Source organism: Palaemon carinicauda, chromosome 39 (genome assembly GCF_036898095.1).
Source record: "Palaemon carinicauda isolate YSFRI2023 chromosome 39, ASM3689809v2, whole genome shotgun sequence".
Classification (NCBI taxonomy): Eukaryota; Metazoa; Arthropoda; class Malacostraca; order Decapoda; family Palaemonidae; genus Palaemon; species Palaemon carinicauda.
The window spans coordinates 19439061-19453403 of NC_090763.1; the positions used below are offsets into that span (position 1 = coordinate 19439061).

Consider the following 14343-nt stretch of genomic DNA (forward strand, 5'->3'; position numbering starts at 1 on the left):
CAAGCCTTCTGGACTGCCTTCAACTCCAGGACATTGATGTGGAGTTCTTTCTCCCCGTCCAACCAGGTCCCTCGTGCTGTTTCGTCGAGGAGATGGGCTCCCCACCCTTGGTTGGAGGCGTCTGTGAACAGTAGTAACTCGGTTGGATCGCTCCCGAAGGGCATCCCCTTGAGTGAGTTCGACCGGCAATGCCACCATTCCAGGGAGGGTCTCGTGTTTGGTAGGACTGGGATTAGAACCTGTTGTGAGTCCAGTTGGCACCAGAGGTTCTTCAGGTTCCATTGTATGGCTCTGAGCCTTACCCTCTCTTGGGGAACTAGTTTCTCCAATGAGACCAGGTGACCTATCAGCTTCTGCCAGTCTTTCGCTCTCCTGGGGCCCTCCGACAGGAACGGCTGAATGATATTCATGAGGTTTCTTATTCTGTCCTCCGAAGGGAAGGCTTTTCCCAGAATGGTATCCAATGTCATTCCCAAGTAGTTCATTCTGGTGGACGGGGATAGGTTTGACTTCGGGTTGATTACGATCCCCAGATCCTTGCAAAACTGGAGGAGTTTCATCCCTTGTTCCTCCAAGAGGCCCTTTGAGGCGGAAGGAAGCAACCAGTCGTCCAGGTATCGGATGAGGCGAATGCCTCGTTCGTGAGCCCACACTGAGACAGTCGTGAAGACTCTCGTGAACACTTGGGGCGCTGTTGACAGTCCGAAGCAAAGGGTCCTGAATTGCAGGATCTGGGAGCCCCATTTCACCCGGAGGAACTTTCGACTTGAGGGGTGGATCGGAATTTGGAAGTATGCGTCCTTGAGGTCTATGGTCATCATGTAATCTTTCTCCCTCAAGGACAGCAGGACTGACTTCGGAGTGTCCATTTTGAAGTCCGTCTTCTTTTTCTACCAGGAACAGACGACTGTAGAAACCTGGCCCTGGGAGAAGAACTTCTTCCATGGCGCCCTTCTCTATCATGGAGGACACCTCCTCTTGAAGGGCGGTCCTCTTTAACGGGTCTCTGGGAGCTAGCCATTCCGCCCGGCTGGCCGGGATAAGAGGGGGTGGTTCTGTTAAGAACGGAAGTCTGTAGCCCTCCTTTAGTATGGACACTGTCCAAGGCTCTGCTCTGTGAGCCTTCCATGCTTGCCAATGAAGTCTGAGGCATCCCCCAACCCGAGGCTTGGGCGGGGATAGGGGGCCTCCCACTCTATCTTCTTCTGGAGGAGCGGCCTGATCGGCCTCTCCTAGAGGCAGAGTAACCCGACCTGAAGGAGCTTGAAGGCGCTGTAGCTCCCCTGCGGGGGGGCTGAGGCGTTGCGGACCAGGAGGAAGAGGGAGCCTCTCTCCTCGTAGTGCTTGGAGAGGCCTGGGACGTCGCGGCACTATTCGAGACGGACCTCTTGTAGGGCGGTCTCCTCGAAGGCGTAGGTCTGGGGTTGATGGACTCCTTCTTCTTCGAGACCTTCTCCATGATGGCCTCTAGTTCCTTCAGGGGAAACAAGGACTCTCCCCACAAGGGTAAGCTCCGTATGGCCCGCGCTTCCCTGTCTGGTACCTTCCGGGACACCTTCGTCAGTACGGTGTCTCTCTTACGGAGTACCCAGTTAGCCGTCAGGGCGAGCGACTGGTAAGTCAAAAATTTAAGGGTTTTACCCCTGGAGGTAATAAGGTCTCTCAGGAGGCCTTGCTGGCCAGGGTCCGAGGGGTCGAACGAGGCTTGTACCCCTACCAAGGTGGAAGCCCACCAGTCCAGCCAAGAAGAGACGTTCACTAAATCTCTCGACATCTCCTCCATCATGGAGGCCTCTGCTGGCGAGAAACAGACCGGGGCCGAAGAGGCCCTATCATCTGAGACGCCCTGACTCAGGATGTCGATGGATGACTCCACCTTACAGGGGCCAGGGCGACGCCCTTCTGGCACATATACTTTGCCTTGGGTTCTGAGGCCTTGTAGCAATTTTGAGGAACTCTGGGTTTTGGGGGCTTCGGCATTACTGGCCACCACCTTGTCTACATACTCCTGCCCTAGGACCAGATCTCGGGCTAGAGGCAGCGCTAGAGACGTCTTAGGCTGGGTAGGGGTCTGCATAATTCTTAATAGGCTTGACCTCCAGTAATCCTCGTCTGTAGCTGAAAGTTCCTCGATTTTGTGGTGTCTTCTGATAAGGCCAACCACCCTCCTATAGGCCGAGTCCTCCGTTGGTGAACCCTCCCTTCCGTCAGCCGAGGTCTCGGCTTGGGGCCAGGGAGCTGGGTTACCGGGCACGCCGACTGGACGTCTAGCTCTTGGTGCCAGGGGTGCCGTCCTACCGAGGTACTGGATTTCATCTGCGGGGACGTCCGCACCAGGGGCCTGGGTTAACGCAGGCATCGCTGGTTCAGCGGGGACTCTCGTCCGCCCAAGGGCTCTGGGTGCCGAGGATGCGGTTCACGTGGGCTGACCCGACAGCGGGAACCGTTCCTTCCGACCCGAAGGCCGCACCAGCTGGGCTGGTTCGGTCAGGCCGCCCGACAAGAAGCGCGTTTCCCCCCGCTGGGCGGGGTGAACCGGAGGCTTCGAGGACTTATGCCTTCTTGTAGAGTCCTTCCTGCGAGCTAGGTCGCGAGGGTCAAGGTCGTGTTTTGAGGGCGGCATCCTTGGCGAACACTCTCTGGACTGGCGGTCCGGGGAATAAAGCACCTTTGAGTCCCGGGGTACATAGACCCAGGCGCCATCAGGAGACCTACTCCTCCTATACTTACGCCCTGGGGAGCGGGAGCGCTTGCTACTGTACCGGGAGCACGACCTCGAACGGGAACGCTTGCTCCTGGACCGCTCCCTCCGACGACGGTGTTTTACCCTGACTTCCTCCTCCGACGAGAAATAAACATCCGACGAACCCGACGACACTGAGCTTATCACATGTCGGCCGGTAGCGGGGACTGCGGGGGACTTCTTCACGCGTTGAGTGCCCGAGGTCGACGGCTGGAGGAAATCTTCGGGGACTTCGGTGAGGGGGGCCGGGAACGATTCAAAACGCTCCATGCCAGGGAGCCAGGGGTCCAGGGCCACTTCCATCCTTAAGGGTGACCTCCCCGACGTCTTCGGAAGCCTCCAACCAAAGGCATCATTACCCGAAGGTCGTAACTTCTTCTGGTTGTCTCCGCCTAACGAAGACCCAGAAGCACAGGCCCACGAGGGCGGCGAAGATACAGACACCACGTTACTACCCCACAAGGGGTCATCGGAGGACGCGTGCCCCCCGAGTACAAGGGCCGACTCTCCGGACGCACTACTGGGTTCTTCACTAGCCCTAGAAGGGCCCGCAATTGGCACTGCACTTTCACTAGGTTCCTGGGGAAGGACGCCTTGTTCTTTCTCTACACCAGACTTACCTAGTCCCCTACTCTGTGTGGGGGCCGGCGAAACAGAGGCCCCGTCGGACCGCTCACTGGGTGATGGTAGCGGCGAAGTAACACTAGCTTTCCTGGGGGAACGTTTCGCCGATTTTCTCTTTTTCGTACCGTACCGTACCCACTGGATATCGCTCCAGTCTACACATTCGGGGCACGTATCTGCTGACGAACAAATCCTTCTCCTACAGGAGGAGCAAAGGGAGTGAGGATCCACTTCAGGCTTGGAGAGGAACGCTCCACACGATTTACCGGCTCTTGGCCCCGGACAACGGCAAATTTGCTCCATAATGCACACAACGCAAGACACAAGCACGAAGGGAATCAATGAATACACTGGGTAAGCACACGGGTGGAAGGTGAACACACAGGAACACCCGGGAAAAGTACACTGGAAAACACAAGTTACCACGCGGGGAACACGTGGGGCACTAGAACGCACACAAAGGATCGATAGAGAACGAGGGCGACGTGTTTACACGTCGCGACCAGAGAACTTACTGATGAGGCTGACCCGGCCGGACATCGACCTACGATAAGCCTACCCTCGGGGCACATTCCTTAATGCCGGGGGTAGGCCTCCTTAGAAAACGAGGTGGGGGGTAAACTACACAAAACTCTGGTCGGTAGAGAGGAGGTTACTGGTAACTCCTAAGAAAGTAGTTCGAGGTAAGTATTCGTGTTGGAACAAACAAAAATTAAGCATTTTTACCAATTTCTGAACTAGTCCTATTTACTCACATTTTTTGACTTGCACTAATCAAAATAAATATTCCATTGACTTTGATAAAACTTATTAGTAGGGTGCCTCTTGGAACTGGGAATAGACCATTTATGACCATGGAAGCAATATTATCCATAAAAAAGACAATCTATTGTGCCTAGAAAAAAAACATTGTCTCTAAGAATACAGTGGATAGTCTCAATGGAATGAAATATAGCACTCAAGGGTTTGAATACACCACTTTCGAAAAAGGCTGTCTGAGATAATTGGTTGCTTGGCAACCTTCTCGGTCACTCCTACCATAGAGGCAATAGACCTGAAAACTACTCAAATTGTAGCCAATGCAGAGCTACCAGCATCATCTTGCTGTTGACTGATACAATATAATCCACACAAATCCTACCCTGAACTAGTTTATCAACTTAAATCAAGGAGGCATGGAGAAATTGTACAAATTTAGATTCTGCCCGTCCTGTAACATGTCTCCACTTCCCTTTCTAGAGGACCTGGAGCTGGCAAATAAAACACCTATACTTATGGTCTAGCGCTGTTGTAAACATGTCTACATTATGGTTGTCACTACCAACTCCAAACCTCAAGAAATACTTTTCGAAGAAGATACCATTTGTTGGGAAGAGTCTGGTTCTTTTTGCTTCACTGAACTGCTAGGATGTTCAATCTTCATGGTATAAACCAAGGAAGAAGGGTTATCCCCTTAAACTTGTCCATGTCAAAAGCATTTCTCTTAACATACTACAGTATATAAGAAAAAATGACAACTGGAAAAATAATTATCTAACATAAGCTGGATCTAAGCTCTTTTCCTTTAATGCTAGGTCACACACTAGATGAGATACCATCCCTGTTTGTCGGCACACTCATCAACGTGATTGGAAAGCTTTGAAGCTGCTGTACTTTGAAGGCCTCTAAGACTAGAAGGGCTGCCATCAACTTCAGCTCGATGATGTGCAGTTTTCGCTCCTCTAGCGCCCATACCCCGTGTAAAGTGTTGGTCCTCAGATGCATGCCCCACCTCTCCTTGGACATGTCCGTGAACAGGAGCATCTCTGGTGGGAAGCATTCTAGGAGGTGCCTTTCCAGGATTTTTTTCTGATAACCGCCATACATGAGACGTCCTGCTCTCATAGTTAACCAATATCCTTTTGAGTGGGGATTCAATCACTCATGAACATTGTGTCTTCAAGCACCACTGCACAGTTCTTCGATGTAGTCTTCCATAGAAAACCAATCTCTCCAGTGACAGGAGGTGCCCCAGAAGTCTTTTCCACTGCTTGGCTGGGAGGGCTGGGAGTTGAGGAAGAACGCCACCTCCTGGTGTAGCCATGTAAGCCTGTCATCCGAGGGGAACGTCTTTGCTGCCACCAAATCCAATTTCATACCAGATACACCATTCCCTATGTGGGATGTAGCTGTGACTTCTCTAAATTCAGGATGATCCATAGTTCAGAGCAGAACCCCAGGAGTTTGTTCCTTTACTGGCCCAAGACTTCTCTTGAGAAAGAAAGTAGTAGTTAGTTATCCAGATAATGCAGGAGCCTTATCCCCATGATGTGAGCCAATAACAACACTATGGCGAAGACTTGAGAAAACCTGTTGGGCTGTCGAAAGTCCAAAGCTCTAGGGTCCTGAACTTGAAGGTTGTCTTGCTTACACAGAACTGGATACTTTCTGCTGAGGAGATGAATGGTTATCTGGAAATAAGCATCCTAGAGATCCAGGTGACAATATGAAGTCACGTTTCTGGATTGTTGCTAAGACTGTGTTCATTGTCTCCATTTTGAACAACATTTGTGCTGAATGAAACTGCTCAGGGGGGATAAGGTGATTGGTCTTCAACTTCTTGTCACTTTCTCCCCTAGGAAGAGATAGCTGTAAAAGGCTGGAGTTTTGTTAGGGACTGGTTGAAGGGTTCCCTTGCTCAGCATGCTCGAACCTCTTGTTGAGTGCAAGGTCCAGTTGCAACCCTTGGGGATATGAGCAAAATCTCCTCCTCACTCGGGAAAGGGGGGGGAGAGAATCTGTGAATGGTATAAAATATTAGTCCCAAGGACTTGAACCATCAATTCGTTCACTCCGTGATCCTGTCATTTCCTCATCTAAGAATTCCCCCATCTGAGGAGTCTCGTGGGGATCTTGCCTCTTCTACCAATGTCAAGATCCTCTCCTACTCCTTTCCTTCTCCTGGAGGGTCCCAAACAGGCTAGGACTGAGAGGAAATGGTGGTCACCTCTTCTGGAGGATCCACCCTTGGAGGGGAGGTACTCACTACCGAAAAACCCCTGCCGTTTCTCTGCTATGAGTGGAGTTACATTGGAGAGCTTAGGTCTTAAAGAAAGGTCTGGAGTTGGTCTACCTGCACCTAAAGACTGGAACAAGACTGCCGTCTGGAAGAGCAATTCCTGACTCATCTCTTTCACTGGTCAACAGTCCTGTCAACTTCCTCCGAACGAAAGAGCGTGCAGTATAATGTGAGAGAGGCGTTCCTCAACTCCAGTCTCCCTATTCCTCAAGCACTTGTAGAACTTCCCTACTATCAAGTTTCATCTCCTCAGGATCCAGTTTGCCAACACGTTGAGACTATGGTGGGGTGGATTAAAAAATCGATGGTCTTTATTTCCTGAGAGGATCAGGTCAATATACCTCTCCAAGACATTGGGTTTACTCAGGTCCTAGGTGCGAAGAGGGAGACTGCGTCGGGCCATCAATCAAACCAGGAGGTAACATGGACTGTCGCCAAAGCTGTTGTCTCCATGGTTCCTGTTTCAACTGCTGCAATGGAGGTGGGCTCTTGTGTTAGCTTTTCCACTATCCAACCCGGGGCCAAGTGGAGATATTCCCTATCGGGAGAAAGTTGGGCACTGGCTCCTCAAGGAAGTAAAACTTCCTCTGAAAGGCCCGGGCCACTGGATGGAGTTGAGCTGACCTGTTCACATTCAGAGCCAAGACTGTGCGGTTCGAGGTAGGGTATTTATCTATCTGATTTCTCGAATTTCCCCAAACAAATGGTCTATCATAGTAATAGCTTGTTTTACTGGTATCTGGGAAGGTTCTGATTTGTTAGGCTCCCGGATGTCCACTATCACTATTTGGAAAATGGATTTTGGTTCCATACTTTCGAACTCCATTGCAAAGAGGGTTTAACTCAGAGGGTTCTAGTTCCAGGGACTCTTTGGCAGAGGTGGCCCCAGTGGAAGGAGACAGGCTGATTCAGTGATGGAGATATAATCCACCCAATACAGGGGGAGATGGGTCTATTAGGGTGCATCACGCTATCCTTCTACGAGGGTTTGCTCTAGCATAGTTCTGGGAGAACCTCCACTCAGAAACTTCCAATGTGAACAATCTTGATGAAGACTTCTGATGAGGCCAACTGGTATGGGGAGGTCCTTGCATCTACTCGCAGTAGCTCTTTTCTTGACACCGTTGCCTTCTCCTTGCTCTTTTCAGGGATCTGGTCCTGAGAACAGCCTGATCAGAGCTTGAAGAGGCGGGTCTGGGCAATGAATTAGAAGGGGGGTCGTGTCTCTTGGTCCCCATGCTTAAGAGAACGGGTTCTTACAATAGCGTGGCTTCCTCTTCTAGTCCACCAGCCCAATGAGGTTCAGAAACATCTCCGAATGAGGACCAGATCAATTTGAACAAAGGGAACTTCCCATCACTGACAAAGACCAGCTGGTTACCTCACCTTGTGTCCACTTCTCTTTGAAGAGACGATTAACCTGGGGTCTGAACATACTCCATTTTTCTCCTCTTCCCCAAAGAAACAGATGCCTTCTTCTTGCTCTTCTTAGGGGATCTGGTCCTGAGAACAGCTATATTAGAGCTTGAAGAGACGGGTCTGACCGATGAAGGAGAAGGGAGTTCGCGTCTCTTGATCCACATGCTTAAGAGACTGGTTTCTTACAACAGCGTCGCTTCCACTTCTGGTCCACTAGCCCAATGAGCTTCAGAAACATCTTCAAAAGACTAGACCAATTTGAACAAAGGGAAGGTCCCATCACTGACAAAGACCAGCTGCTTACCTCACATTGTGCTCCACATGCTGGTACATGTGATTTCCTTTCGGTGTATTACTAAGTAATCTTATTATTTCCATTATCGAATCATCAAGTAATGATACGGAGAATTTCTAATACTGTAATGTCTAAAGAAATATAAAGATTTAATGGTGAATTAAAAATCAAAATAAAAGAGAGAGAGAGAGAGAGAGAGAGAGAGAGAGAGAGAGAGAGAGAGAGAGAGAGAGAGAGAGAGAGAGAGAGAGAGAGAGAATGTATTCATATAACTAATAATAAGGTCTATAAACAAACTGTATAGAAACAGTGATACCCTATAACATATTAGTGCTGATGTAATATTCATTATGAAGAGATTTCGAATAAGATAAGATATAAGATTATATAAACAACTCCATGTTATTCACACCTTATGTGCGCATAATCGCGATACAGTAGCACGACCTTGCGATCAGCAGATGCCTGCCAAAAGTATTTGATTATTGAAATGCTCAAAAAATTGAAAAATAGAATACAAACATCCTTTAATAAACCACAATAATGACAAATTAAATATGAAAGCTTAATAATGAATACAAAATTAAATACGGTATGAAGCTTTAAAAATGAACTACCCTTAGGGCCCGTGCACACTCTAACTTACACACACACACACTAGCATAGAGAAAGAGTGACAACTTATTCTCATGATAACTAATAATAATAGCTATAAACGAACTGTATGAAAACTGTGATATATTGGTGCCGATGTAATATTTATCATGAAGAGATTTCAAATAAATTAAGAAATTATATAAAAAAATACCCAACTCGTATGTGTGCAATCTTTCGATACGGTAGTGAGGCATTCAGATTAGCTGATCATAACCAACGGTGAACAAAATATATTAAGTAATTCTTGATGTTCAAAATTCTGCCGAAATTGAAAAGTAGAATACAAAAATGCTTTAATAGAGCATATGATATCCTACTTAACAAGAAAATGAAATAATGATATGCAGTAAGAAAATATAGATAAAATATAACTTAGATGATTGCCAAATCCTGATGCATCATAATAAATCTACAGAAACTTCACTTTTTTTAATTCAACATACGTCGAAATCAACTTATGACGCCTCTCTCGGTCCTGTATATGGTACAGTAATTCCTCAAGATACGAAATTAATTCGTTCCAGAGTGGCTTTAGTTTCGCGATTTTTTTTGTATTACGAGTCACATGTTACATGTAAGTTTCCTAATTTGTACAAATCCCTACAAAAACACAACATTAGATTTTAAAATAAAGCTATAACCATAATGAAATACTGCCAAATACGTTTGAATCATTCAATATACCTACCCTAACTGTTAATACCTGTAAATTAACTATTTATTAGAATATAATGCAATAATAAAAAGAAAATAATACAATACATACAGTACAATACTGTACAGACGAAATATACAGTATCATACGTACTGTACTATTCCTATAGTTACCCTTACTACAGAGATGTACATTTTCTATTAGGTATAAACAACACGTTTTCTTCAACTGGCTCATATTTCTAACGGTTAAACTATTTTATACTCGGCCTGGCTGGTGAATCTCTTTTTGTATCATGAAAATTTTTCAGTAATATGAGGCAAAAAAATCTTAGCATCTCGTTTCGCATCATGAAAATTTTGTATGCAGAAACATTCGTATCAAGAGATATCACTGTACTTTCATGGCAAAATAAATCAAACTTAATATTTAACTATTTCTTAATGCTTTCATAAATGCTGAATAATATAAAACAAATTTCAATAGTGTGGATTTTATAGTTTTATTTATACCAAAAATTACTCACTTACCTAATACAATAATGTTTGAATATTAAATGTAAATAAAGGACTGCACTGAATTATAATTGTTTCTTCTGATGAATATTTTGACTCTTGGAACTATGCTCATTTTCCCGAAGACAAGATATCAGGGAATATAATTTTTGAACAAGCTTGCAACTTTGGGAATTTGTTAGAACAAATGACATAAGTATATGTTATTTTCAAAATTGGAATAATTTAAATGAGACTAAATGTGGATCAGTAGTCTTCGAGTCAACTGCAGCAGTGCATTGTAAAAATTATGACACTTGTGGTGAATTGAAAGAGTTAAGCGATGTAAGATGGGAAACAGTGTTAAAGTGTGTGAAGAGTGGTGTGGAACTGATAAAAAAATAGGATTTGCATTTGTGTTGGACAACATTATTTGCATACTCAAATGAACATACCTTTTGAGACATCTGTGAGATTCTAGGAATACGTATGTTTGAATTCCTTTTGAGAACAACTTCATTTTCAGATGATTCACCTTGATACTCATTCCTCTGGCTGTCACTATCACTGTCAATAATCCGGCCTTTTCGTCTTTCTCTTTGCAAGACTTCATAACTAGATTTCTTATAATCAATCCCTCTATCTCTAGCTTTATTTGTTCTTGAAATACCTTTACCTCCTGTTTTATTATTATTGAGAGGAAATATAATTGTTGATTCTCCACTGCTAATTGAAGAAATACTAGTTGTAGAAATATTCAAGTTTACTCCATCTAACATTGAATGTCCTATTTCTTTTTGGGTAGTTTCTCCAACAGAATGCTGATCTTTATCATGGCAACTTTTATATACTTCATCCTGCATGCTTGACAAGGGAGATCCATAAACAGAAGCATCATCAACCCCTTTCTCCGGACTAGGAGTGCTGTTGTGTCTTCTTCTTAAAGACTGAGGACTTGTGGTATCTTTTGGTCTTCTAGAATTTGTTTTACTCCTGACTGTGCCAATTTTCTCTGCAACAGTTTCAGATGCCAAAATTTGATCATTTGTTTTGGATCTAGAAGCTGTTGGACTTTCTATCTTGCTACTTCTTGTCAATACATGATTGGAAATCACTTTACCTCCTGTATCAGACTTTTGGAAGACCTGAGCAGATTTAGTTTGCACTTGAATCACTGAAGAGTTACAAACATCTCCATTGTCTTTTGAGGAATCTGTAGGATCACTGACCTCAGTAATTAATGGCACTTCCTTTCTTATATGCACTTGATGCCCATCATTAAAGCTTTCCAGTGTTTCATGTCCTAGCAATTTACTTTTTTCATGTTCTTTATTCCCTTTTGGGATATGTAAACCAGAATGATCCACATTAAATTCTTCATCTGAATATACAATATCAAAAGCCTGTGTATTATTTTGTAATAAACCTGAGGCTACCATACCATTTGGATAACTTTTATTGGTTGACTCTGGATTTTCATTTCCTGAATTAGAACTATTCACATCTGGAAGAGTTTGGCCCGAAGATGTGTGTTGCTGCTTATCTGACTGACGACTATTATAATGACTATTTTCACAGGATTCTTGTGCCTCACCAGAAATTTGAGCTTCATCCTTGTCATCACTTATTCCTTCTTCATTATTTCTTCCCTCATTTATTTGTTCCGTTTCAACCAACATTTCTGCTAAAGCCAAACTGTTATAGTTCTCTGATTCACTACATTTTTCCTCTGAATTATCAGGTCTCAAAATTTTTGGAGATGAATTTTTTTCATTATCATTTTGTGAAGTCATCTCAATCTCCAAGAATTCCTCTGATACACACTTTTCCTTTTCTTTATTTTTACTTTTGACACTAGAACCTTTGTTTTTGCCTTGGACTGTAAGAATATTCATATCATCTTCCTTAAGGATTCTTTCTTCCACTGGTCCCTTGGCATTTATTTCCTCTTTCTCATTCTCTTTTTCCTCGCTGTCTGAGCTCTTGACCCCATTCCTGGAAACGTTTTCCTCTCCATTCGACAAAAGTTCATCATCAGAATCACTACTAAGAAATCGTTCCTTTACAGCCAACGACCCCCTGCAAATGAATAATAATGATAAATACTAAAGGAAACCAGAAACCACTAACGTATCCTATACATTCTATACATTTCCAAAAATATGGTTAAAACAAAAATTATTTCACAGACTAGTCAATGCCCATGTTAAATAAGAATAGCCGACTTCACATTGAACCATCAACTTTTAAGTAATAAGCAGCTTCATTATAATTTCTCTTTAAAGCTGTAATGTAATGTAGCAATAGTTTACAGAATACAAATACTGTAATAAATATCAGTAGAAATTTACTTTAAACTTACTTCACAAAAGGTCCAGTCAGCTTTCTTTGTGTTTTCTCATCAACTTTAAATAGATGTAAATTGTGCATGATATTCTTCCGGAAGTGTTCTTTCATGGATTCCCATGTTCTTCCAGGGCACACCTGCAAATATGGACAATGAGTTATAAACAAAACATAAATACCAGAGGTATTGAAATGAAGATAAATATAGTATCAAATTTTAAAATTAATTTATATTTTTCTAAGCCATACAAACCCAAGTCCTTTAACTAGGGAGACTGCCTTGGCGTGAGCTGGAACTCGTCATTGTAATGGATAACGAGCAATTATCCGACTGGTGAGGATGCTGGGCAACACACTGCCCCCTTCATTTACTTTGACCCAGGACTTAAAGAAGTGATTTGAGGTCAAGTTATATTAACCCCTTCATTACGATGACATCGGGATACGTCAAAACTTGCCTGGTAATACACACCGTGAAGTTGGGATACGTCACCTTCATTATTATCATCATTATTACTATTATTAGAAGCTAAGCTACTAAAAAGTATGGCACATAGTTGTATATCAAACACAGTTCACACTCTGGATATTTCCCTGAAAACTCTCCTCTCCCTAATATTAGCTGCTCCTCCTCCTGTCTTCAGCCAACCAACAAAGTTTTTGGGACTCTACCTAGCCTTTATCACTGGATATGTAAAAGCTATTTTGTTACCATACAATAATCACACCACTATCCCTAGCTAATGGTGACACTCCCTACCTGAGCTATTACTCAAACTCCCCCTGACACCCCCAACCTTGAGACATTAGGACCAGCACATATCAAATACCACCAACCAAAATATTTACAATTCTAGTTCTTACTTTTTATTATGTAAGGTCTTCTTTAGTATATTCACATCTCTGCTCACCGCCAAATGAAATACTTGCAATTCTAGTCCTTCTTCATGATTATGTACGGCCTATTTTACTATTTTTCTACATTGACAAAGTGTTCAAATCACAGAGAAAGCTTCTGGCTATACAGTAAGTCCCACTGACAATGGGACAAAAACTTACCAGTAATGCAAATTGGTCACACGCGAGATTTGTCTTTTTCTTATTATTCCTTTTTTCTTAATCATCTTTTCTACAAAATAACATGCTGTCCTTGCTAGCAGAACACCACAGAATTTGCAATGCTTGCTTACAACTTTGAATGAAATAGCACACGAGTTTTGGCTGAAGATAAATAGAAGAAAGACAAAGAGAGATGATAAGAATGGAGTATGCAATGGAAGATGAAATATCATTGGAATGAGAAAGGACTAATGACCTAAATTTTTAATATTCTCTCTCTCTCTCTCTCTCTCTCTCTCTCTCTCTCTCTCTCTCTCTCTCTCTCTCTCTCTCTCTCTCTCTCTTTGTATGTATGTATGTATGTGTATATGTATATGTATATATATATATATATATATATATATATATATATATATATATATATATATAAATATATATACAGTATATATATATATATATACATATATATTTAGAATCTAGTCTAATGTTGAGTAAATACAGTAGTTTATTCATGTATTTTATTTGTTTTCATATGAGCATTGCAGAGGTGGACAGCCAGCTCATAAGATAAGTTCCTCTCATATAGGTATAAACTTGTTAAGTATATTAAGTAAGACTTTCATCATTAATTTCATTGCATTTTTCATTCAAGTCAGTATATGTAAATTTACGTAATTTTAAAGAATTTACTTTTTATTTCACATATTTTTGTTACGAAGACTTACGTAATCTGTTTAAGAGGGTTATATGACCGTAAGTTATGAACAAGGGCTTATGTAATGTTCTTTTATATTTTTATAATGTATTGCGTCATATTTGAGAGAAAATACACAATTCTTACTTTGCCATGTGGTTTGGAATGATCTAAAAAAAATCCTAGTGTTAGGTTGTATCTTTTTTTCTTTTATTTCCCAGAACGGTGGGTGGGCTGACCTGGCTGAGAGTTGCCGTCAACGGGGTTGGTTCTCCTGTTCGATACGTGCTAGTAGATAA

At 43.2% G+C, this 14343-nt stretch overlaps 1 protein-coding gene across 1 annotated transcript in view; it reads right to left on the reverse strand.

Annotated features, from left to right (window-relative positions):
- The window catches only part of LOC137631060 (uro-adherence factor A-like), a 264160-nt gene that overhangs the window by 124449 nt on the left and 125368 nt on the right, over positions 1-14343 (reverse strand). The window contains exons 6-7 of the mRNA XM_068362655.1: positions 12308-12429; positions 10401-12024 (exon numbers count right to left, since the gene is read on the reverse strand). Of these exons, the coding sequence (XP_068218756.1) occupies positions 10401-12024; positions 12308-12429 (1746 nt within the window). The remainder of the gene's footprint in view (positions 1-10400; positions 12025-12307; positions 12430-14343) is intronic.